Consider the following 25,736-nt stretch of genomic DNA (forward strand, 5'->3'; position numbering starts at 1 on the left):
TGGGCTGAGTGTGTGTGTTTTTGTCCTGCTTTGGACTTAGATGCTTTCCTGCCTCCTGCCCTGTGGCCCTTTCTCCTCTTTCTAGGAGAGGATGTGCAGACACATGGCTGTTGCTGCCTGTATGAGACCAGACATGGCATTCTAATTACCCCTCATTACTCCATGTGGTTATTGAGGCTTTTTTGTTGAGTCACAATCCTTTTGGAGGCCAGCCCGGCAGAGAACGTGAGACTGGCAGGCCTGTAAGTCCCCTGGGTACATGAGCTGAAAAGCCCCCACCAAAAATTCCTGCTCCTAATTAGCACCGTGACTGTGAATTCTCTGAGGTTTGCAAGGGATTATTAGCAGGTGGCTCTCCCCGGCTGCCTATGTATGGCCCCCTGGTATTCCCCTGCCTAATAGCCACGATACTCACTAAACCCTTTAATGCTCATTGCTGCTCAATTTCTGGATCGGGTCACGGGCAAGCTGAGTGAGAAGAACATGTGGGGTTATAGAGAGGGTAATGGATGCTGTCTGTACAGAATCACTACTGTTAACTATTAAGTCTGGTAATGACTTCGTGGGAATTTCTTCCTATTGATTAGGTCATTAATGATAACTAGAGATGGAAATAAGGGGAAGGGGCAGTTTGAGGTGTCTCTCTCAGCTTGTCTCCCTCACTCCTTCCCACTACTCCATCTCATTCATTCATTCAATTGTATTAAGTGAATGCTTACTGTGTGCAGAGCAGTGTACTAAGCATTTGTAAAGTACAGTTCACAACAAAGAGAGACAATCCGTGCCCACACCGGGCTTACGGCCTAGAAGAGTGAGATAGCCATCAAAATAAGTAAACAGGCATTCAACAAAAGTAAATAAAATTATGGATATATACACATCAAAATAAGTAGGCCCGTCAAACGGCAGGGACTGTCTCTATCTGTTGCTGACTTGTTCATTCCAAGCGCTTAGTAGAGTGCTCTGCACATAGTAAGTGCTCAATAAATACTATTGAATGAAAGTAAGCAAGCATCTCAGATCCCCACCCACCAAGGAGTAAAGTCTGGGGGCTTTCAAGCAATTAATTCATTCAATCATATTTATTGAGTGCTTACTATGTGCTGAGTACTGTATTAAGCGCTTGGGAAACTACAGTATAACAGTAAACAGACACATTCCCCACCCCCAACGAGCTTACAGTTCTTTCCAGAGTAAAGAACTCAAGTGTTGTCGTGGTCCCTGGACGTTGTTAGTGGGGTAGCCTGGGGGGAAAACTGTGAAACCCAGAACTCGAAAATTGACCCTGACCAGGTTGGCTAAGGACAGCTTGCCTCAGTTTCCCTCTCTGTAGTGACTCGGATTAATCAATTTACTAAGTTCTTGCTTTATGCAGAGCACTGTACTAAGTGTTTGGAAGAGTACAATACAACACAGTCAGTAGAGCGATCCTGTGCTCAAGAAGTTCACTGTCTACAGGAACTCCAGGAAGCATTGAAGTCACTCAAGGTATGGGGTGAAAACCCCAGGGGTCTTATGAATTTAGAGAGAATAGAGATTTAGCTAACCTCTCATCCAAAGGAAGAAAAGCTTTCTCAGACTAGAAAAGACTCATGAGTACATCACCTCATCGATGCATTGCTTTGGGTACTCGGCAATAATAATGGCACTGTGAACAGGTTCCTGAAAGCCACCTATCAAAGGGATGCCTTTAAATCCATTTCTTTTCCAAATCAGATCCCTTCACATCTCTCTTGACCTCCCGCCCTCTCTGGGAGCGGGCAGTGCCATGCCAGTGGGGCAGATGTGCGTAGGTGACACCTCTCGTTAGTCTTAATGAGGAGTTGCAAGGCATCATCCTCTGCCAAGACGCTGAGTCTTCCTGTCAGCACTCACCTTTACAAGCAACCTGATGGCTGGAATTTTAACAGCCTCTCTGGTGCTTTGTGTTCAGGGTTTCCTTCAGGAATGGGATCAGGAATGAAAACCTTGTTCCCTCACCCCAGCGCTGAGCTGAGGCCTGGCAGTCTGAGCTCGCATATATCCTAGGTTAGGGGCTGAGGTGGTGATACCACGCTGTAAGCTTGTTTTGGACAGGGAAAGGACCCTTTGTGTTATATTCTTCAAAGCACTTAATAGTGCTCTTTACACATTAAGTTCTTAATAAATATCATTGCTTGAATGACTAATGCCAGGAGTTGGCTGCAGCTGGGAAGGTTGGGAGGTAGCACGGTCTAGTGGATAGAACACAGACTTGGAAGTCAAGAAGGACCTGGGTTCTAATTCCGGCTCTGCCACTTGTCTGTTGTGTGACCTTGGACAAATCACTTCACTTCTCTGAGCCTCAGTTATCTCAGCTGTAAAATGGTGATTAAGACTTTGAGCCCCACTTGGGACAGGGACTGTGTCCAACTTAATTAGCCTGTAACTACCCCAGTGCTTAGAACAGTGCTTGACATGCAGCAAACTCTTAACAGATACCATCATCATTCTTCTTATTATTATCATTATTATTATTATCATCCCTGTAGAAAGAATTTAGGAGTTCTGGAGTTCAAGGAGGTGGCAGAATGTTGGAGTAGCCACATGGGCCGGCTGAAGCCCAAGGGAAAAATAGCTGTGGAACGATGATGTTTTCAGATTGCATTGTCCTTCGTCGATGATTTTCACGTTCCCTTATCCTGCTGCAGCTGGAGATGTGGTGTTGGAGATGGGGGCGATACTAGTCCTTTGTCAGTTTTGGAAAAAATAATTTCTTTGCTGGATTTGTCAAGGTTTAGTGATATCGCTAGCCCTGGGCTTTTCGTTTCTGGTGTCTGGAAGCTCTCAGCTGTCAACTCTTGGCAGTCTGATTCTTGACTTTTAGCTATTTTGTAGCATACCTTCTAGCTCAGAGGCCTGAGGTTCTGTGTCTATTCCTCTGCCCCCATCCAAGAACCTCTGGCCAAGGAGGAGAGGTTGGCTCAGCTTCTACTGCCGGATTTCAAGGTTTCTGATTGAATTTCTCACATGTGGCTGTTCTGAGAAAAAAGGAAAAAGCAAAAAAAAAAAAAAGCAAAGCACATCTGTGGGATCAGTGGTGGTTACGAGTTTACATGGGAAGCCATCCAATGACATGGGAGTGAAACTATGCAGAGGGTTGGTTTTTAAAAAGGCATGACTCTATCGGCTGGCTTGCTGCCACTTGGATGGAGTTTGGATTCTTTTCTGGACCTCTTTTGGGGGTTTGGGCAGATGGGCGGTCAGTATGGAGATAGGGCTATTCCCTCCCCACCCTCCCTGAAGAAAATATTTCCTTCTCCGCTTCCCCACCCCTATCTTAATTTCATCACTGGGTCAGGGGAAGGTGGCTTCAAGAGCAGCAAGTAAACCGAAGCGGCTGGTGAGAAGCCCAGGACTGAGAATAGGCAGACCCGACTTCAAATCCTGACTCCTCCACTTGCCTGGCTTGTGACCTTGAGCAAGTCTTAACTTCTCTATGCCTCCATTTCCTCATCTGTAAAATGGAAATTTAATACGTTCTCCCTCTCCCTTAGGCTGTGACCCTCAGTTTCTTCATTTATGAAATATCTATTTTCCTTCCCTCTTAGACTGTGAGCCCCACGTGGTTCAGGGATGGTGTCCAATCTGATGACCCTGTATCCATTTCAATGCTTGGCACCTAACGAGTGCATAACAAATACCACAAATACATCCAAAGCAAAACAGGTTGGAGTGGTTGGCCATTGTATTACGGGATGGGATAAGATAGACCAGAGAAAAGTCACTGCCTGGTTTTCTATGTCACTTCTGAGTCTCAGTTTCCTCATCTGTAAAATAGGGATTAAATACCTGTCCTCCCACTCCTTTAGGTGGTAAACTCTCATGAGGGCCAGGGACAGGATCTGATTTGATTGTATTAGATCTACCCCAAAGTGAGACCAGTGTCTCAACCACTCCCCCTGAAACCAGATTCTGAGTGTAGAACAGCCCAGATGTTTTCAAATGAAGGTTTTCTCTTTTCCAGGGAAGGGAGATGGTGTTGCAAGCTGCCCATCCTGGGTCAGTGGGGGAAATGAGTCACTTAGAAGCCAAGCCCAGAAGTTCCAGAGAGATGGCAGTGGAAGGATGAGGGCAGGAAGGTAGCAGGGGAGGGAGAAAAAGGGTGAAGTGAATGCTTCTCTGTTCCACTTCTACCATGGTTATAGTTGGGCTCATTTTAGAAAATGGTTTGGAGACAAGTATTCACTCCTCCACTAGGCTGCCAGTTCCTTGAGGACAAGAAATCACATGTAATCTAACTTCTTATCCTAGTCTGTTCCCCTCTCTAATTTAATAATGATGATGATGATGATGATGATGATGACGAGCTATGGGCCTCTTCCTTGGGTCACCCCACCTCCAAATTGAGAAGTAGCATCGCCTAGTGGATAGAGCACAAGCCTGAGATTCAGAAAGACCTGGGTTCTAATCCCGGCTTTGTGATGGGTGACCTTGGGTAAGTCACTTAATTTTTCTGTGCTTCAGTCACCTCATCTATAAATGGACATTAAAACCTTGAGCCTCACGTGGAACATGGACTGTGTCCAATCTAATTAACTTGTATCTACCCCGGCGCCTAGATTGGTGTCTGGCACGCAGTAAGTGTTTAACAAATATCATGAAAAAAAAGTCCACCCTCAGGAAACTTGGGTGGGGTGAGGAATGAGGTTCTCGCTCCGTTGATCTAGGGGCAGATCCAGGAACATGTGAAAAGGGGGTGGGAACCAGAGGTCACCTAAGTAAAGGCCTTCCTCCAAGTACATGTCTCTTTGCCCTCTGGACAACCTGAATGGACTTGGATTTGACCATTTTATTCACCCCTCCCTCAGTCCCACAGCACTAATGAATATATCCATAATGTTTTCATATTAATGTCTGTCTTCTCCTCTGGACTGTAAGCTTATGGTGGCCAGGGAACATGTCTACCAACTCTCTCATATTGTACTCTTCCAAGCACTTAGTACAGTGCTCTGTACACAGTAATCGTTCAGTAAATACTATTTATTGATTGACTGAATGACAGTTCTTAAGCCTATCCTCCCTCAGCCCACTTACTCTGCCCAGAAGCTCAACTGTCTTAGGGCTAGTCCAAGCTCCTGCCTTCAACCATTGTCCTTCTTGGGAGGGCACCTCAGGGCAGACAGACTGTGGAGGAAAGTTGGTGCCCAGTCATGATTTGGCCTGCCCACTCTTCCCAGTCTGCCCCTCCAACAGGCGTTGCCCCAGAGAAAGCCAGAGCTGGTGGTGTTGGCAGTCCTTGGGTGGAGCCGGGTGGGAATTCAGCTCCCTGTCTGGGATGGGGAAAACAGAAGTTTGTGGGGTAGAGGGAAGAGGGAAGGACAAAGTGGGGTTGGATTAGGGGCCAAGTAGAGGTTTCCTGCCGAGTATTTATCCATTTTGGATCGATCGGAGCTCTGATGGCAAACAGCGATATAGCAGGTGGGTGGGTTCTTGACCTAGATCCAGAATTCAAATCATGCAGGGTGGGGCTTCTTTACAGGCCGTGGTCTCTCTGTTCACGCTCTCTGCTCCTGGCTTGCATCAAGGACTAAGCCAGAGGCCTCAGGGTCCCCCCCAACTACGGTGGAGGGGTCCAGGAAAATGCAAATAGGTCCCAGGAGTAGCCAGAGTTCTGATAATGTGGGGGCACATCCTTGAAAAATCCCGCGATAAAGAAAATTTGTGTTATAATGCATGGACCCTACCACCCACCACATGCAAAACCCTATCATATTCAATCCAGACAGATGTTTATTGTCATTTACTAATTCTGTCCAAAGAGCAGAGTGAAAAAAATGCATTGCAGGTCTCCGAATTGTCCTTTGGACACAGACTGCACCCATTCTCCCACCCTGCCAGCTACCAACGTTTCACTGGAGCCGGGTGGGAGTGTGAATGGCTCTGTGTAAACCATCACTCTGATGCAAAAACGACTCAAGCCCAAGTCCTGCTGGCAGTAGGGCAGAGCTTTCCTCTTTTAACCCCTAGCAAGGGGCCAGAAAAAGAGCTCACCTGGATTTCCATGGACAAAAGTGAGCAAATGTCTAAGGGATTCTCACCCAAAGGCTCTCACAACCGTAGATGCAGTCTCACAGTCCCACTGTTGACAGCATTATCTCCAAAAGGAAGGCCAGATCTACTGTGATAGAACTTCCCCGAGGCCTGGCTGAACTGAGGACCTAGACAGGCTTCTCAAAAATCCACCAGCATTTTTTCATCTTGATTTGGCAACCGACCCCATCCCTGAAAACCCAGAGACTTTTTTAATTGGGTTCGACCCTCCCGGATGGTTCCAGTGGGAGGGCCGCTTTTTTCAGTCAACCAGCCATTTCCGTAGTGATTGCCCACAGGGTGCAAAGCATTGCATTAGACTCATAAAATCTCTGATACAAAATAGACAACCCTCCTGGTCCTCAGAGGGCTCACGATCAAATAGCGAAGGCCAAACGGACCCAGCCTATCCAAATTCATATGTTTAGCTTGAGGCGACGATTCTATGAATACAGTAATTACAAAGACAAATAAGAAAGGAAGGAGTGGATCATGGAATGGAGTTACTCTGCCTAGTCCAGGGAATTGACCAGGTGGGCAGGTAAGTCAAGGGCCTTGTCCAGGGAAAGTTCCACTGGGAAATGAGCAGAATGGTGAGACTAAGCTGCATTTGTATCCCCACCCTCACCTCCTTCAACCAACTCATTTACCCCAGGAAATTAAGCCCCGCCCCCATCCAGATCTGGTCCAAGTTTCCTCTTTTATTTTAATGGTATTTGTTAATAATAATGATGGTATTTTTTAAGCACTTACTACATGCCAAACACTGTTCTAAGTGCTGTGACAGGCACTGAAATAAGCGCTGCGGTAGATCCAGGCTAATCAGGTTGGACACAGTCCATGAGCCATATTGGGTTCTTAACCCCCATTTTACAGGTGAGGTAATGGAGGCACAGAGAAGTTGTGATTTGCCCAAGGTCACACAGCAGATAAGAGGCAGATTTAGGATTAAAACCCAGGTTCTCTTGACTTACAGGCCCGTGCTCTATCCACTAGGCCACGTTGCTTCTTTCCAGCCAATTTCCTGGCTTGGGGCAGAGTTTAGGTGCAAATCCTTCTCTCCCCACCACACCCCCTCACCTCCTGCCTCCCACCCTGACATTGTTAAGGGAGTAGCAGAACCCCACCTATGTGGTGGGCCCTGCGGGGGAAGTTGGGAATGGACCTCTCTAAAATGGGTTGGGAGAATCCCTGGGTGCTGCCTGTGAAGCTTGGAGGGTGTTGGGAAGTGGCAGATTTCTGAGTTGTTCCATCTGGGCCTCACAGGAAACAGCTTCAGGGAAATGAACCATGGGCATTTCAAGGTCCAGCAACCCAATCTTTGCATGGGAATGGAGATCCCGGAAATTCCCATTTGGTGGGTTTTATCAGACTCTCTGCCTGTCTCAAGAGTCTGTGCTTTCCGAGGGGCAAGGAGGAAGGTCACTGGTGATTCGGTCCTGTTGAGGAAGCACGCTGTGGCACAAGGAGACTTGTAAAACCAGAGGCAGTCAGTCAGAGGTCTTTAACTAGTTCCCAGTGGTGTGCAACCCTGAAATAAGTGCTGTGAGGAGTTAAGCGGTTATGTCCACAAAGAGTCGAAATATTGAATGTAGGAGTTGAAAAGAGCAAGAGCCTGGGAGTCAGAGGACCTGGGTTCTAAGCCAGGTCCCACCACTTGTCTGCTGTGTGACCTGGGGCAAGTCACTTGGCTTCTTTGTTCCTCAGTTAACTCATCTGGAAAATGAGGATTAAGACCGTGAGCCCTACGTGGGACAGGGACTACGTTCAACCTGATTATCTTGTACCTACCCCCTTGCTTAGTACGGTGCCTGGCACACAGTAAGCGCTTACCAAATACCATTAAAAAAAGAAGACCCAGATACACAACACAAATAGCATAACTTGTACCGGCCTCCTCACTGATAATGATGACAGTAATTGCATTTGTTCAGCATTTACTATGTGCAAAGCTCTGGGATAAATACAATATAATCCAGTCGGACACGCTCCCTGTCCCAAGAGGGGCTCACAGTCTATGTAGGAGGGACGACAGGCATTGAATCCCCATTTTACAGGTGAGGAAACTGTGACAGAGAAAAGTGAAGTGACGTCCAAAGTCACGCATCTGTCAGGTGGAGAACCGGAATTAGAATCCAGCTCCTCTGACTCCCAGGCCCTTGCTCTTTGCACGCCTGCCTCTGGCCTCTCACATCTCCAGACTTTACTGCTCTCAGCTGCTCTAAAAAGTCATTCTGAACATGTCTCGCCCTTCCTCAGGAACTTCGAAAACTATATCTTCACATCAGATAGAAAGTTCTGACTATTGACTTTGTCATTCTTTTCGGGCTTTCCTATTTCTAGCCACTCTCTACTTCTGTGACACACCAGGCCTAAAGCAGGCTGTATGGATACCAAAGCTACAGGAGATGAATTTGTAAGCTCTGAAGGAGTCTGCCATTTAAGATCATTTTCTCCTGTTTGGTTTTCTCTGGAACTAGTACCTGCCCTCCTTCACTTGCTTATAGGAAATTTTTCAGTCACCTAATAATCATGGTATTTGTTAAGCGCTTACACACTGCGCTTATGTATACATCCGTAATGTATTTATATTAATGCCTGTCTTCCCCTCTAGCCTGTAATCTCCTTCCCGGCAGGGAACGTGTCTATCAACTGTTATACTGTCCTCTCCCAAGCACTTAGTACAGTACTCTGCACACAATAAGTGCTCAATAAATATGATTGACTGATTAACATGTGCCAAGCACTAAGTGCTGGGGTGAGCCAGGATAATCAGGTTGAATCCAGCCCCTGTTCCTAGCTGGGCTCACAGGCTAAATAGGAAGGAAAACATCCTGACTCTACCACTGTAAAATGGAGATAATAACCCCGCTCCCTTCCTCTCTCCCTCAAATAGAAGCAGCAAGGAAAAATGAGACCGTTGATAGAAATGCACTGTGGAACATGAAAGTGCAATGTCCATTCAGGGAATTAATAATAATAATATTAACTGGATAATCCTGTTGGACACAGTCCCTGTCCCACAAGGGGATCACTGTCTAAGCAGAAGGGAAAACATGCCCATTTTGTGGGTGAGGCAACTGAGGCATAGAGAAGTTAAGTGACCTAAGATCACGCAGCAAGCTAGTAAAGGAGTCGGGATCAAAACCCAGGACCTCTGACTCCTAGGCCTCTTTCCATTAGGCCATTCTGCTTTGTTAATATCCGTATATCTGCCGTAGCAGCTTTGACAAAAATGTTGTAGAGAAGGGAAGGGAATGACCTTCATCTCAGTGACTTTTCAGTGGTATTTAGACAAGAAATTGGGTGATGGTATTGCCTTGGGGAGGAGAGTGGGGGGAGATTCAGGGGGTGAGAAAGGGCAGCTGTTTTTCCAGCTGGGAGCCGCACTGACCTCCTCCCCTCCTCTTCCCTCCACCACAGCAGATGCCGTGTTTGTGTTTGCCTCCTACACATTCTAAGCTTCTGGGGCACCCAAGGGACAGTGACTCATGCCTGAAAAGTTCCTAGCCCACCTCTTCTTCTGCCCTGTCCCAGCCCACCTATTGCCTGCCTGGGGCGAGTATTCCACAGTGGCACTATGGCCAGGGATGTGGCCTTTCTCTTCTAGCTTCCTCCTTGCCTCTCCCTCTTTTCCTCATGCTTCTCCCCCCACCTCCTGAGGATCAGTTAGCCCCTCCCCCAAACACCATCTAAGGCTGAACTATTTCTTGCCCTTGCTGTTGTTTCAGGATGTATTCCTGGAGCGCACAATCACCTCTTTTTCTGTGCCTTCCCACGGATAGAACTTCTGTGTGAAACTCCATAGACCAATTCCTAGGAAACCAGGGAAACCAAGGGCCGATGGTCTGAACTTGAGCGTAAGAGCGTCCAACAGTGTTCCAGATTCAATAGCACTAAGTTTAAGTGCCAACTCCAGTGGGCAGTGAGGGTATGACCGCCGCAAGTTTCCAACTGTGGAGGCAAAACCATTGTTTTCACTACAGAAAAAGTTTTTTTGTCTGGATTTCCAGCCTCACTCATCCGGGATCTCTGACAAGACCTAAACTGGGCTGAAAGTAAGAATAGTATTTATCAAGCACTTATGATGCAAAAAGCATTGATTGATTCCTGGGAAGGATAAATGATATTCCAAGCAAGGGTTAAAAATCCCTTAAGTCTTTCAGGCTCTAACTCTTCAAAGTCAGTCTGCTGTTCGCCCACCCAGTTCCCCCATCCCTTGACCCTGCACTCCAAATGAAAAATTGTCACCTATGGGACATAATCCCAGTTTAAAGTGGATCCAGGCTTTTCAGCAGAGGGAAGAGGGAGAGGAGAGAAGACAGGTAGAGCCGTGCTTGAGGTTGGAACAGGATGATACTTTGGTTTTCGCATAGCGTTTTTATTCCCAAACTCTCTCATATTACTTATCTGTTACCGATTTGTACATTCCAAGCGCTTAGTACAGTGTTCTGCACATAGTCAGCGCTCAATAAATACTATTGAGTGAATCTGTGCCCTCACGACAACTCTGGGAAGTAGATGATGTCATGCATGTTCAGAAGTTGGGGGGGTCCAGTGGCACATCCTTGTGCCTCCAGATCCGTGACTCTGCGGAACCTCCTCTGGCCCAGGGGCGCTTTGCGTCTGGGCCTCTGGACTACCAGCGCCTCCGTGGCTCCAGTCTGGAAGGTTTGCGGTTCCTCCTGCTGGGAGGCACCGCACTGGGGTCGGAGGAAGCTCCTCGCCACCGCCGTCTCCGGGCAGGCTCCCACTCCCATCGTCTTCCTCTTCACCTCGTAGGGCATCTGTCCAGCCCAGATCTAGCGGGTCTCAACCAGCGGCAGGCGGCAGACTGGAGCCCAAGAAACTACAATGAGCATCTTCATTCTTGCTGCTCCACTCCATCTTTAGATCCTCTCTGGGGATCGGTTTGCCCAGGTGTAAAATAAGGAGAATAATAATCATTATTATTACTTGTGGTATTTGTCAGGTATTTACTATGTGCCAGGAACTGCCCCTTCAGCTTTTATATAAATGACCTCTTTCCCTTTACAGTCCCTCTTTTTCCCCCAACACCTATGGCTCTTACGCAGGGCACAAGCCTCAGCTCGAACTGTGATTTCTCTTCCTGGCATTTCCGAAGCAGCTTGGCTAGTGCGAACAGCACAGGACTCGGAGTCGGGGGACCCGGTTTCTGATCCTGACTTCTCCTGCGTGACCTTGGACAAGTCACTTGATTTCCCTGTGCTTCAGTTTCCTCATCTATCAACGCGGGGATTAAGCTCTTGCTCTCCCCGCCCCTTGGACTGTGAGCCCCAAGAGGGTAAACGCTTAACAAACACCATAATTATTGTCATTATTATCGCAGGGGCGACTTCAGCCCCATAATAGCGGGGAGCAGAGCTGTGAAGGAGCCGTGAGAGGGGATGGGGAGTGTATGTGTGTGGGGGGTGGTCTCTGACTTGGGAGACATTCCCGGCTGGCTGATTCCCAGAGCCCGGACCCCAAACCAGGCCCGATACCGAGGTCGGGGCCTCGACCCGGGCTGATAGAGAGGGAAGCAGCATGGCTCAGTGGAAAGAGAACGGGTTTAGGAGTCAGAGGTCATGGGTTCTAATCCCGGCTCCGCCCCCTGTCAGCCGTGTGACTTTGGGCAAGTCACTTAACTTCTCGGTGCTTCAGTTACTCCTCTGTAAAATGGGGATTAAGACTGGGAGCCTCACGTGGGACAACCTGATTACCCCGTATCAACCCCAGCGCTTAGAACAGTGCTCGGCACATAGTAAGCGCTTCACAGATACCAACATTATTATTATTATTGTCAGCTCTTGGGCAGTGGCCGGGCCGGGTTGGGTGGCAGCCCCTGCCAACCCCACATCTGCTTGGCAAGAGTGGGGAATGATTGTTTCCGAGCTCTGTCCCGAGGGCAAAGTCTGTCCCGGGTGGGAGCAGAAACACGGGATTGGGTGGGAGCAGGAAACCGGGACTGGTTTGGGGAGCAGGAACCACAATCCCTGATCCCGGGTTGGGGGTGCGGCGTTGCGCCAAGCGCTGCGCCCAGCGCTCCCCACAGCACTCTTTACCGGGATGCAACCCCGTGCAGGGACGGAAGGGCTCTCCGCTTCGGCTCTTCGGACCCTGCTGTCCCTCCCCACCTTTTCCCCCTCCTCCTCCAGGGCTCCCCGGCTTCTCCGCTCCTTCTTCTCCGGACCCTCCTCCCCTGCACCCTCCGGGCTCCAGGACCCGCCTCCCTGGACTCCCCCCCCCCCCGTCCCCCACGATGGCCCCCACGATGGCCCCCACGATGCCCCCCACGCCTCCGGAGCAGCTTGGCTGAGTGGCGAGAGCTCGGGCTTGGGAGTCAGAGGTCGCGGATTCTAATCCCGACTCCGCCGCTTGTCAGCTGTGTGACCTTGGGCAAGTCACTTCCCTGGGCCTCAGTTACCTCATCTGTAGAATGGGGATGAAGCCTGTGAGCCCTACGTGGGACGACCTGATCACCTTGTATTCTCCCCCAACGCTCAGAACAGTGCTTTGCACATAGTAAGCGCTTAACGAATGCCATTATTATTATTATAAGTCGCTTCCCTTCTCTGGGCCTCAGTGACCTCATCTGTAAGATGGGGATGAAGCCTGTGAGCCCTACGTGGGACGACCTGATCACCTTGTATTCCCCCCCAGCAGTGAGAACCGTGCTCTGCACATAGTAGGCGCGTAACGAATGCCATTATTATTATTTTAAGTCGCTTCCCTTCTCTGGGCCTCAGTGACCTCATCTTAAAATGGGGATGAAGCCTGTGAGCCCTACGTGGGGCGACCTGATCACCTTGTATCTCCCCCCCCGCCCCCAGCAGTGAGAACAGTGCTCTGCCCATAGTAAGCGCTTAACGAATGCCGCTGTTATTATTATTATTTGAAGTCGCTTCCCTTCTCTGGGCCTCAGTGGCCTCATCTGTAAAATGGGGAGGAAGACCGGGAGCACCCCCGTGGGATCTACCCCGGGGCTTAGAAGAGTGCTGGGCACCTGGTGAACGCTTAAGAATAGCATCATTGTGATTTGATGATTCTTGTGGAGGCCGGGCGGCTCGGGGTGGGGTTGGGGGGTGGGGATGAGGGCGGTTCGTCCCGCCTCCCTCCCTCCCTCCCTCCCTCCCCTCCCTTTCCTTTCCTTTCCTTTCCTTTCCTTCCCTTCCCTTCTCGCCCCTTCCCTTCCCTTCCCCCTCCTCCCGGCTCCGCCGCCCTGATTGGCGGCTCCGGCCCCGGGACCGGCCGCGCTCCTTCCTTCGCCCGCCCAGCCGGGAGAGGAGCCCCGGACAGGACCGGCCCCAGGACCGGCCCCAGCCCCAGCCCCAGCCCCGGCCCCGGCACAACCGGACCCCGGCCGGGCCACCAGGGCCAGCACCATGATAGTCACCCGTGAGTCGGGAGGGCCGCCGGGGAGAGGGGTCTGGATGTCTCTGGGTGGGGCCCTGGGTCTCTGTGTCTGTGGCTCTCTCTCTCTGTGAGTCTATCCGTGGGTGTCTGCGTGTCTATGTGTCTGTGTGTGTCTGTCTGTGTGTCTGTCTGTGTCTGTGTGGGTGTCTGTGTGCCTGTCTGTGTGTGTCTTTGTGTCCGTCTGGGCGTCTCTGTGTGTCTATGTGTCTGTGAGTCGGTGTGTGTCTGTGTGTCTGTGTCTGTGAGTCTGTGTGTGTCTGTGTCTGTGTGGGTGTCTGTGTGCCTGTCTGTGTGTGTCTTTGTTTCTGTCTGTGTGTCTGTGTGTCTGTGTGTGTCTGAGTCTATCTGTGTGTGTCTGTGTGTCTGTGTGTGTGTGACTGTGTGTCTGTGTCTGTGTGTCTGTGTCTGTGTGGGTGTCTGTGGGCCTGTCTGTGTGTGTGTCTATGTGTCTGTCCATCTGTGTGTCTCTGTGTGTCTATGTGTCTGTGTCTGTGAGTCTATCTGTGTGTGTGTGGGTGTCTGTGAGTCTGTGTGTGTCTGCGTCTGTGTGTCAGAGAAGCAGCGTGGCACGGTGGGAAGAGCCCGGGCTTGAGAGTCAGAGTTCATAGGTTCGAATCCCGGCTCTGCCGCTTGCCAGCTGTGTGACTTTGGGCAAGTCACTTCACTTCTCTGGGCCTCAGTCACCTCCTCTGTAAAATGGGGATTAAAACCGTGAGCCCCACGTGGGGCAACCTGATCTCCTTGTATCCCCCAGCGCTTAGGACAGTGCTTTGCACAGAGTAAGCACTTAACAAATACCACCGTTTCTTTTTATCCGTGGGTCTATCTGTGTGTGTCTGTGTGCGTCTGCCTGGGTGTCCGTGGGTCTGCCTGCCACGAGGCCTCGGCCACGCCGAGTCCCCGTGGGCCCCAGCCGCCCACTTGGCCGCCTTCGACCCCGGCCCAGGGGTGGAGGGGCGGTGGTGCCGGCCAGGGGACAAACCTCCGGCCCGCGGCTGGGGCTGGGGCCCGGGAGCCGGAGCTGGAGGTTCAATCATTCATTAGTATTTATTGAGCGCTTACTATGTGCAGAGCACTGTACTGAGCGCTTGGAATGGACAAATCGGTAACAGCTAGAGACAGTCCCTGCCCTCTGACGGGCTTACGGTCTAATCGGGGGAGACGGGCAGACAAGAACGATGGCGATAAATAGAGTCGAGGGGAAGAACATCTCAGGAAGACAATGGCAAATAAATAGAATCAGGGTGATGTACCTCTCGTTAAACAAAATAAATAGGGTGATGAAGCCCCCTTGCCCCGTCCCGCCGGCCTCTGCCCGCCCCCCCAGGGACCAGCCCGCCCGCCGGGACAAGGCCCCACCGGCATCGGGAGTGGGACCGCAGGGAGCAGGAGGGCGACGAGGACTCGGAGGAGGAAGGGGACGGAGAGCCAGCCCTCCTTCCCCCCTCCGTGGGTCCCCGGGTCTGCGGGCGTTGGACGCCCGGCTCCCTTGCCCTGCTTTGTTTTGCCGCGAGAGAAGCAGCGTGGCGAAGGGGATCGAGCCTGGGCCTGGGGGTCAGAAGGTCATGGGTTCCAATCCCGCCTCCCCCGCTTTCCTGCCGGGTGACCTTGGGAGACTCACTTCACTCCTGTGGGCCTTCATCTGAAAAATAATAATGACGTTGGTGTTTGTTAAGCGCTTACTATGTGCAGAGCACCGCTCTAAGCCCTGGGGGAGATACAGGGGCATCGGGTTGTCCCCCGGGAGGCTCACGGTCTTCATGCCCATTTTGCAGATGAGGTCACTGAGGCACAGAGAAGTTGGGACTTGCCCACAGTCACACAGCTGACGAGTGGCGGAGCCGGGATTCGAACCCGTGATGGTATTTGTAAGCCCTGACCGTGTGCCAAGCACTGTTCTAAGCGCTGGGGGAGATACAATATATGCCAAGCACTGTTCTAAGCGCTGGGGGAGATACGAGGTAATCAGGTTGTCCCCCGTGGGGCTCACAGTCTTCATCCCCATTTTACAGATGAGGGAACTGAGGCCCAGAGAAGTGAAGTGACTTGCCCAAAGTCACACAGCTGTTAAGTGGCAGAGCGGGGATTAGAACCCGCGACCTCTGACTCCCTAGGCCGGGCTCTTTCCACAGAGCCACTCTGCTCCCCAGTTGAGACGGGGACTGCGTCCGACTTGATTTGCTCGTATCCACCCCGAAGCTAAGTACAGTGCCTGGCACATAGTAAGTGCTTAATACATACCAGAGAAGCAGCATGGCTCAGTGAAAAGAGCAGGGAGCTTTAGAGCCAGAGGTCGTGGGTTCTAATCCTGGCTCTGCCACTTGTCAGCTGTGTGACCTTGGGCAAGTCACTTTACTTCTCTGGGCCTCAGTGACCTCGTCTGTAAAAAATGGGGATTAAAACTATGAACCCCATGTGGAACAAGCTGATGACCTTATACCTACCCCAGTGCTTAGAAGAGTGCTTGGCACAGAGTAAGCACTTAACAAATACCAACATCATCATCATCATCATTATTATTATGTCGTCTTCCCCGGTTGCGTGCTCTTTGCCCTGCCTTTACTCACTGCCCTGGAGCTGCTGGAGACTGTGAGCCCGTTACTGGGCAGGGATTGTCTCTATCTGTTGCTGAAATGTACATTCCCAGCACTTAGTACAGTGCTCTGCACATAGGAAGCGCTCAATAAATACGATCGAATGAATGAATTGGACGCTTCAGGTACCCGGAGCTTGGCTAGGCTGGCCGGGAGGGCAGGTAACTCGTGGGTGGTCCCAGAGATCTGGAGATGGGGCCACGGGCGGCGGTGCCAGTTTGGTTGGTGCCCCCCTTCCCCGCCCGGGGCTCCGCGCTGCTTCTCCTGGCACTCTGCCCCGCGACCCCCCCGGCTCGGAGCCGCGATGTGTGGCGAGGGGGGTCCCGGACCGTGCCAGGTGCCGGCCCGGACCAGCCTCCCGGCCCGGCCGTCTGAGCAGAATCCGTGGCTCGGGAAAGGACTTGTGGAGGTCACTTTATTATTCCCTCCTCTGCCTCTCCGTAGCACCACAATAACCACCCTCAGAGGACTGTTTCTGTTGTTTGTCTTCTCCCCGTCTCTACTTTGCCGGAGGCTCCCGGGGTTGGAGAGTGGTGGGGGGGACTTTGGACAAATTATCCATTTCCTCACCCCTCCACCCCTCCCTATTTCCTTCCCTTTCTGACCCTTCTCCAAACACAAGGTTTTAGGAACTGGGTGTCTCAGAAGTTTTTTTTTTTTTTTCCTTTTTTGCCTTTGGAAGAGTTGAACTGCCTTGTCATAAGTTAACGTTGCTGGGAGATCGAATTCTCAGTTGGAGAGGCTGGCTGAGGATAGGGTGAGAGGATTTCTGAAGTTGATTTTGGGGCTCCTGGATGCAGCGGGGTCACTGACTCCGGTGGGGTGCAGGTGGCTATGAGGGTCCCCCTGAGGAGTGGGCAGTAGTGTGCAGAAGGGCAGGTCTGTGAGCAGCGTTGGGAGGCTAGGGGGGTCCCATCTTAAGAAATTAAAAGAAGTGTGACATTAAAGGGAGGGGAGAGTCCCAGCAGAGTTCCTCCACCTTGTGCTGCACACTACAAATGCCTACGAAGAGAATTAGCCTGGTTAGGGAGAACTTCTCTCTCAGTGGATCTCTCTCTCTCTCTCTCTGTGGATCTCTTTTTGGTCATCCGTGTCTTCCTTCTCCTTGTCCTCCTTTTAACTCCTACCCTGCCCTCCTCCTCCTGAGATTTGTTTTTTGGCAAACTGAGAGCTATATTTGTTCTTTCCTAGACATAGACTTTGTCACACCTTGGCACAGGGAATGGTTGTGGCCATGGTGAGTCCCGCCTGTCCTAGAAGAAGTTCGTAAGCATCTTCGTAAGGACCATTAGAAGCTGTGGGACTTAGACTGTTCCCAGAGACTTTGCCTAATCCTCACTAAAATCAAAATGTGTTCCCACCTGATGGGAAGACCAGGCTGAGGTTTGCTTTTCATTGTTCAGTGCCAAACTGGGGGCAGAGGCATATCAGGTGATATTGGCAGGGATTTTTTTTCCTGGGCTGGAGAATATCTTCATTGTTGGTGTGAACGTTGCAACGGTATGTGAAGTGTGCATGTAGAGAGGGTGGTGCGTATTTTGGAAAATAGGCATAGCGTTGAGAGAGACTTTCACAACCTGAATAAACTGCAAAAGCTGTATTCTCTTCCCTCTTCTCTCTCTTTGATTCTGTCACCACCAAATTCAGCAATTTGTCAGAGTTTGACCAGTGAAGAGAATGGAATTCAGGTAGGGCAACTGCGAGTTTCCCTAAGGCCATTCCCTAAGGTTTCCTAAGGTCATTCTCCAATCACTTGGGATGGGGAATAGCCTGTCTAGGTAAAATATGGAGGAAAAAAAATCTGAGTTCCATAGTGGTTGCCAAACTGACTATAAATTTGCAGTTCTCTACAGGGATGGGTTAAAATGAGCATGTTATTCAAGGACAGGGAAAGCGTCCTTTTGTGTCATCATTAGAGACCCGTTTGTGTCCAGCGGGGAGCTTTAGACTGACGTGGAAAATGGAGAAGCCTGGTTAGTAGAGAGAAGATGAATTCCAGCAGGAGAAAGCGTGGCCCAGTGGAAAGAACTGGGGCCTGGGAATAAAGAGGCCCCGGGTTCTAATCCTGGCTCCACCACTTATGATCTCGGGCAAGTCACTTAACTTCTGTGTTCCTCAGTTGTCTCATTTGCAAAATGGGGATTCAATACCTATTTTCCCTTTTCTTACTCTGTGAGCCCCACGTGGGGCCGAATTATCCTGTATTTACCTCAGCGCTTAGTACAGTGTTTGGCATAAATTAAGCCTCTAGTTCGGTCCATATTTCCTCACTCCTGAAGAACCTCCAGTGGTTGCCCATCCACCTCCACATCAGTCAGAAACATCTTTCCATAGGCTTTAAAGCCCTCAGTCACCTTGCCCCCGCCTACCTTAGCTCTCTGATTTCTTACCACCACCCAGCCCGCATACTACGCTTGCCAGTGCCAGCCTACTCTCTGTGCCCATTCCTAGATTTGCACCCTTTATTCACCCATATTTTATTTATATCAACGTCTATCTCCCCCTCTAGATTGTAAGCTCACTGTGGCAGGGAATGTATCTACCAACTGCTATATTGTACTCTCCCAAGCCCTTACATACTCTGCACACAGTTCTCAATAAATATGATAGATCGATAAAGCAGTTAATATCATAATTATCATTATTCTAGAGATTGGTCTCTGGCTGGGCATAAGCACTCAGTAAATACCATTGTTTGATAAGGCTGGGGGAGGAGGAAGAGATAGTGGACAGTAAATTTGGAATGACACCCGGACAGGTTAGTTGTGGATTGGTTGGCTTTGCTTCCAGTGGGGTGGGTTGGAAGGAGTGATCCCAAAGAGTTATCTCTCATCTGATTGCAGAGACCTTTCATCCTTGGGAAAGGGCTGCCAGCATGAAATCTGCAGTGTGTACTTCCTTTTGCTGTCGGTAGAACCTTCCGCCCTTTTTTTCTCTGTGAGCATCCTTAATGACCTAGGAGCCACATTGCTGCCAATAGCACCTCACTCCCCCTTCCTCGGATACAGGCAAGCACCGTCTGTTTGCCAGCAAGCCTAGCTGGGCAGGGGCAGGAGAGAAGGTTTCCTGACAGCAATCCTACCAACTTGGCTGTGCTCCCTCCCCACCTCAAGTACCTACTTCTCATTTCTCCATAGCCCCAGCACACTGTCAAGAGGTGCTAAATGCCCTTCTCACCTTAGCTCCTAGTCCAGGGGAAAGTGAGTAAAGTCAGTCAGTTGTATTTATTGAGCACTCACGGAGTGCGGATCACAGTACTGAGTGCTTGGGAGAACACTATACAACACTATAACAGGCACACTCCCTGCCCACGATACAAACCCTATAACAGACACATTCCGTGCCCACCTCCCTGATTCGGCCAGACTGTCGTGAATTTAGCTCCTCAGTTTCGTCTGAAAGTCGGCCGGTGAAGTCCCTGCCTTTGGGCAGGATGGCCATGGTGGCAGAGAGCATGGAGCAGAACAGCGGCATGATTTGTATGGGTGCGGCGCAGCTGGAGAGCTGGATTAAGGCTATGGGGAGCCATTTGCTCCTTGGGAAGTGGAGTCGAGGGAGGAGGGAAAGAGTGGCAAAGAGAAAGGAAGGGGAAGAATCCTCACCTTCTGCTGCCATTGCTGCCAGCCAGGTAGACTTGGTGCTCAGCTGTGGTGGGACTGTCACCCTTCCCCTTGGGCAGCGGCGGGTGAGGACGATGCCCCAGACCGGAAAGCAGTTTGGTGGCTCGGCAAGGCAGCCCTATTGGGTTTACGGAGCCACTGCAGCAGCTCCCGAGCCCGGGCAACACCCACGAGGTCCCGAAATGTCCACCGGGCTATCCGTCCGGACCCGGAGCCCAATGAGGGTGAGAGGAGTCTTGACTCAGGCCGGGGCGCCATAGCCTGCTGGCAGGGGGCAAGAGGTTGAGCTGACATCTTGGCTCCACTTCCAGCCCATTTCTGGCACTAAGGAATAGAGAGGCTCATCCTGGCCAAAAAACTGTGGAGGCAAAGCTAATCCCATGGAGCTGGCATCCCTGACTGGGGGCGTGACTGGGAAACATAGGGCATCTGTCCCTTGCACACTGAGTCTGCCAGTCTGTGATTAGCTGCCTATTCTCTGTCTCTTGTGTTTTTCTCCCTTTCCTTTCCTCCCTTCCCCTCCCTCCCTCCTTCTCTCTCTTCCTCTTTCTTTCGTTCCCTCCTCGTGTCCCCCTCCGTCTCATTTTCCTGCATTTTTCCATCCCTTCATATCCCTGGATCACTTGTTCCATCCCGTGGTGTCCTGTTTGAAATTCAGTAAATATGATCCCTTTAGAGGTGGAAGGGTTGCAGGGTAAACACAGAAGAAGGGCTGGGAGTCACCCTGGTCTATTTCTGCCCCTGAATGGAGCAGTGTTCATTCAGTAGAGGGCCCTGCAGAATCTAGGCAGGCCAGAGCAATTTTCCACTGCCGTTAAGCTAAGTCTTCTTGCTGCCGATTGTGCATGCACTCTGATGGGGCTGGAAATAGCTCTGAGAGAGGGGCTTAGGGGGTGGGTATTCATTCCAGTGGTGGATTTCTTTCACTGGGACACACTCATTTTCTGGTTCACGCAAGACCCCAGGTGTATTGCGCCTCAACTTCTGAGTAATAAATAGCAACTGAGTTGTGATTGAGCATGCAGCCTAGAAGTCTCTCAGGCACACATTGGCCTCAGCTAGCTTCCACCTTATAGGAGCACTACAGCATTGGACTGAAAGTCAGGAGCCCCAGGTCACTTATCATGTAGAGCAGGTCAATGGCAACTCTTCCTAGAATGTAAAAAATTATATGTTAATTTTAATAGTGGTTTTTATTAAGTGTTTACTACATGCCAAGCATTGTGCTGACTTCTGGACAAACTACAAGACGATGGTATCCATGGTATTTGTTAAATGTTCCCTACGTGCCAAGCACTGGGGTAGATACAAGATAATCATGCTGGACCCAATCCCTGTTCCATTTGGGGTTCCCAGTCTAAGTAGGAGGGTGAAGGGGTATTTAATCACCATTCTGCAGGTGAGGAAACTGTTTAGAACACAGGTCCTCTTTCTTTCTGGCCTGTACTCTTTCCGGTAGGCCACACTGCTTCTCTAGAGCACCTCAGCTCTGATCTGCCTTAGGAAGAGGTAGAAGTATCTTGGCAGTGGGAAGAATGCAGGGCTGAGAGTGAAAGGCCTGCGTTCTAGTTGTTTCTTCCACTGACCTGAATCCTTGTTTTCCCATCCACTAATGTTGCCCTGCCCTATTTCTTAGGGATGCTTTGAAGCCCATTGATATAACTCCTGGGAAAGTTCTCTGGGTAATGTGTCATCTAAATTACTCAGCTGAGTAATGAACCAAATTCTCACAATGCCCCATGTTCCTTTCTGATAGTGCGCGAAGTTCTTTGAAAGGAGCATTTCCTCTTTAGATCACTAGGGACCACTCAGTGTATTGCGTCAGTGATTCAATCGTATTTATTGAGCGTTTAGTTGGTGCTGAGCACTGTACTAAGCACTTGGGAGAGCACAATGTAACAGAATTGGTAGTTAGTGATCTGAAAGAGCTCATACCAATGCTGTATGATAAAGGAGATCTTTAGTTGAAGTGGTTGCCTTCTCACTGGGGACAGTTGTAAATCAAGAGCCAACAGTCTCCAGTCAAGAAGAGGAGGAGAAAGACCTGAGCCCCTTTGTTTTTGTCTCTCTCTCCCTTCACCCTTTTCTCTAGTCTCCCTTACTGGAAGTGTACAGGTTCTCAAAGCTTGTACATCCTGGGCCAGCAGTGCTTTTACCATGTTTACATTCTTCAGCTTCCTAAGGAGCTTTGTGGCTCTGAGAAATGATCTCGTCTCCATTGCAGGTGGAGTGGTCTGGGGTGGGCAGGTCCTGCTTTGATAATAGTCACCATCTAGCAGTTAATTCTCCACATCTGTCACCCCAAAGAGCTGCCAAGTCAGAAATGGTGGTGGGGTGGGGAGTTGCCCATGACAAAAGACTGGCATAGGTATTTCACTTCTGAAGATGCAGGAATTTCAGCTTCTGAGGTAGGCTTCCCAATGCAGAAACAGAGGGTGCATTTATATGTGTATTATTTGGTTTCTTAGTGTCCACTCTACCATTGTTCGGTCACTGTTCTCCGTGCTACTATTCCTCTCTCTCATGGTTTTGATGCCTCTCCCTCTTCTCTTATTTTTTTCTCTGTCTCTCTCTGCCCTTGATTCTACGCCACTGTCTTTCCCCCACCCTCTGTCTCTCTCTGTGTTTCATTCAGCAAATGGTGACTAGCACCCTTCTATATGCTGTCAAGTGCCTAAGTCAACATAGGTCTCCGTGGCACAGCATGTTGCTCCTCTCCACGGGTGTTCCTTTGAGACCAAGTATGTCAGAAATGGACACTCTTGGAAACTGGCTGATAGGAGCTTCTCCACTGTGTGATGAGCTCAGACAAACTTACTGTAGAAGTACCACTGCTGGGTCATGCCAACGGCCTATCCAGGCCAATGTATCCAACACTGGAAAGTGGGATCCTGGTAGGAAAAGTATGATGGCTTTCGATGCACTATCTAATGCTGAAACTTTTTCCTCTTCATCCCTAACTACCTCCCTAGTAACCCTTAAGACTCCCTAAGATGGTGAGGACTCGGTGACTACTGAAGATAATCTGTCTGCTATTATCCTGGTAACTGTGAGGTGTGAAACCCCTCCCTGTTGTGAGCCTTCCATCTGAGAAGTCCTCAGAACAAGTGAGGATGTTTTGACCAAGTACAGTTATTGGACCTTCAGGTTTGTACTGATCATCATTTCTGTCTCTGTCTCTCCCCAGAAATTGAAGCGAAGGAGGCTTGTGAATGGCTGCGTGCAGCTGGATTTCCCCAATATGCTCAGTTATTTGATGGTATGTGGTCTCAGCTTTTGCTCAGCAAATGTGGGGAGAGGGGGCTGGGTAGGTAGAAAACTGGGACATCAGAACTGCACCCCAAACTTGTGGGACTCTCAGATCCCTCTCAGCACAGGAATGTGGAGGGATTCACATCCCTCTCAGCACAGGAATGTGGAGGAATTGGGAGGGAGGAAAGAGAGAATTGAAGGGTTCATTCATTCAATCGAATTTATAGTGCTTACTGTGTGCAGAGCACTGTACTATGCACTCGGAAAGTACGGTTTGGCAACAAATAGAGACAATCCCTACCCAACAACGGGCTCACAGTCTAGAAATTCTGGGCATCCAGACTAGCATGTTGAAGGACCTAAACTGAGTTTATACTGAACAGGCTCCAACTTGGACCTGCAGATGAGCAAAGGGTACTGGGTGTTGGTGCCAGGGAGGCTGCTTAGTTCTTCAGTCTACACCATGTATTGTACCCCATGATAGAGGGACTTCAGTTCTCCCCTACCCCATGGGTTGGGTCTGCAACAAGGAGCATCATTTCAGAAATAGTTGGGAAGGGAATGGTACCATTCGCTGAGTGAGGGAGCATAACGTGCTGAACCAACAGGGTGTGTAAGCATTGGAAATGATCATCCATGTTAAAGGACGGGAGAAGTGCTGGAGGGGAGTAAGTTTGGGTCCTGCTTGGGCAGTGGGGATGATGCAGTCCCTGATCCATAACCCTTGAGGAGAGAGTCACTAAATACAGACTCCGGATGGGAGGGCAGCCTTGCACTCTCGGCTGGGGCAAATCCGTAGTGCAGATGATAGTGGGTTGGCTGCCATCCTGGGTTTGGAGCGGGATCTAATTTGAGAATGGAAATTTGTACAGAACTTCTCAGATTTCCCTCCCTTGAGACTGCCTCCAGTGCTGACCTCGAGCTTTCCTTTGCAGATATGCAGTTTCCTATTGACATCAAAACGGTGAGACGTGACCACGAGTTCTTAGATCGAGATGCCATCGAATCTTTGTACAGGTAAATGTTGGCCTCGTGCCTAGCCCCACTCTGCTGTATTGCGTTCCCCTGCTTTCTTCCTCTTCCTCCTCTCCTTCCCCCCAAACCCCTCTCATAAAGGTCAGTTTGGGGGGGTCTTCAGCAGTATTCAATGGGACCATTGGGCAGATAGTCCATGGCTCTCTCTCCCATAACTCTGGAGTCATGTGCTCTCTTTCCCAATCATATGGCAGTGCCCAGAGGGGATGAGAGAACTTGGTTTCTTGGTCAAAGTGACTTGTTCCAGAATGCTGAGGGTGGCCTAATTTGGTTCAGCTTTCCAGTCTCTCTGAAAGAGATCATTACCCTGTGGTCTGCCTCTGAGTCAGAATTTGAGTAAACTGTAAATGTGTAAGACCACAAGAGAGTCTTGGGGCACTTTCTCCCCCCCCCGACCCCCAATTCCCCCAGCCCAGATCTGGGAGCCTCCCAGCTTGGAAAGAGATAAGTCTCTGGAGGAAGCTAGGAAGATTCGGTTGGGTCCGGCATCAATAAGATGGAATGGAAAAACAGCAGGGATTATTTTTTCTTTTCTCTTAGGCGACTCAACACCCTGAACAAATGTGCGTCGATGAAAGTGGAAATCAGTTGCCAGAGGAGGAGGGTAGGTTGGGAAACAGAGGACATGGATGCTTTTGTTTTCCTTGCTTTGTGAGGCAGGGTGGGACAGGAAGGGTCATGTAAATCCCATTTTCAAGAGGCCAACACTTGAGCAGTGAGCTGCTTCACTCCCCATTATGTCGGTTGAGTGTTCCTCAGGTTGACCAGATTAAAACAAATAAAAATGAAAAAGCAATGGTAATTTGTCCTCTCTGATGCCCCGAATTGGGGCCCCCATTGAGAGAGAGCATGGCTGGTTGGAGGGGTGGGTGGTGATCCAGGAAGCCGCAGGCTGGAGAGAGTTTATGGGGAGGGAGAAGCAGTATGGTCTAGTGGATAGAGCACTGGCCTGAGAGTCAGAGGACCTGCGTTCTAATCCTGGCTTCTCCACTTGTCTGCTGTGTGACCTTGGTCAAGTCATATCTTCTCTGGGCCTCAGTCGCCTCATCTGTAAAATGGGGATTAAGACTGTGAGCCCCATGTGGGACGGGGATTATGTCCAACATGATTCTCTTGTATCTACCTCAGTGTTTAGTACAGTGCCTAGCACATAATAAACGCTTAACAAATACCATAGCAAAGGCTGGGTGAGCCAATGTGTTAGACTCGGTAAATTTCTAGATGAAGATGGAGTAGAGAAAAGAATGGTTGAGATTTCCCTGGGCTCCTGCTGTGACCGCTGCTAGTACGGCTGACCGTTAGGTGCTCTCCTTTTCATCTCTGACACCATAGATCGCGGGGCCTTCTCCTCTCCCCCAACAGCCTCATCCATCCTCTTTTCCTTGACTTCTGCCCAGTCCAGTTAGGCAGGGCTGGGATGTGGACATTAGGAATTTTAGGAATATTTCCTATTTCTTGTCTTTGAAAAGAAGCACCCAGATCCTTTAAGAGGCACCCGCTGCCCAGCATCGGCTGAGTTTGGGGTGAGTTTTTCTAAGTGGTAGGCTGAAAATTTACTGGTATGTGTTGAGTGCTTATTGTGTACAGAGCACTGTACTGAGTGCTTGGGAAAATACAAGAGACTTGGTAGTCATGATTATTACTTTTGATGATGATAAAAAATTAATATAGCAATAATAATTATGGTATTTGTTAAGCACTTACTATGTGCCAAGCACTGCACTGGGATAGATACAAGATCATCAGGTTCATTCATTCATTCAATAGT

The 25,736-nt window shown here is 49.9% G+C and overlaps 1 protein-coding gene across 3 annotated transcripts in view; it reads left to right on the forward strand.

The window, feature by feature from the left end:
• LOC100078308 (rho GTPase-activating protein 7-like) overlaps nucleotides 1-25,736 on the forward strand; it is a 99,303-nt gene that overhangs the window by 51,860 nt on the left and 21,707 nt on the right. For 2 of the 3 annotated variants that reach the window (XM_029050814.2, XM_029050815.2), the window contains exons 2-4: nucleotides 22,869-22,940; nucleotides 23,869-23,950; nucleotides 24,509-24,572. In XM_029050814.2, coding sequence (XP_028906647.1) covers nucleotides 22,869-22,940; nucleotides 23,869-23,950; nucleotides 24,509-24,572 — 218 coding nt within the window. Of the gene's footprint in view, nucleotides 1-13,363; nucleotides 13,450-22,868; nucleotides 22,941-23,868; nucleotides 23,951-24,508; nucleotides 24,573-25,736 lie in introns of those variants that run through there. The other variant, XM_029050816.1, reaches the window with a different exon arrangement.

Source organism: Ornithorhynchus anatinus, chromosome X1 (assembly GCF_004115215.2).
Source record: "Ornithorhynchus anatinus isolate Pmale09 chromosome X1, mOrnAna1.pri.v4, whole genome shotgun sequence".
In the NCBI taxonomy this organism is placed as follows: Eukaryota; Metazoa; Chordata; class Mammalia; order Monotremata; family Ornithorhynchidae; genus Ornithorhynchus; species Ornithorhynchus anatinus.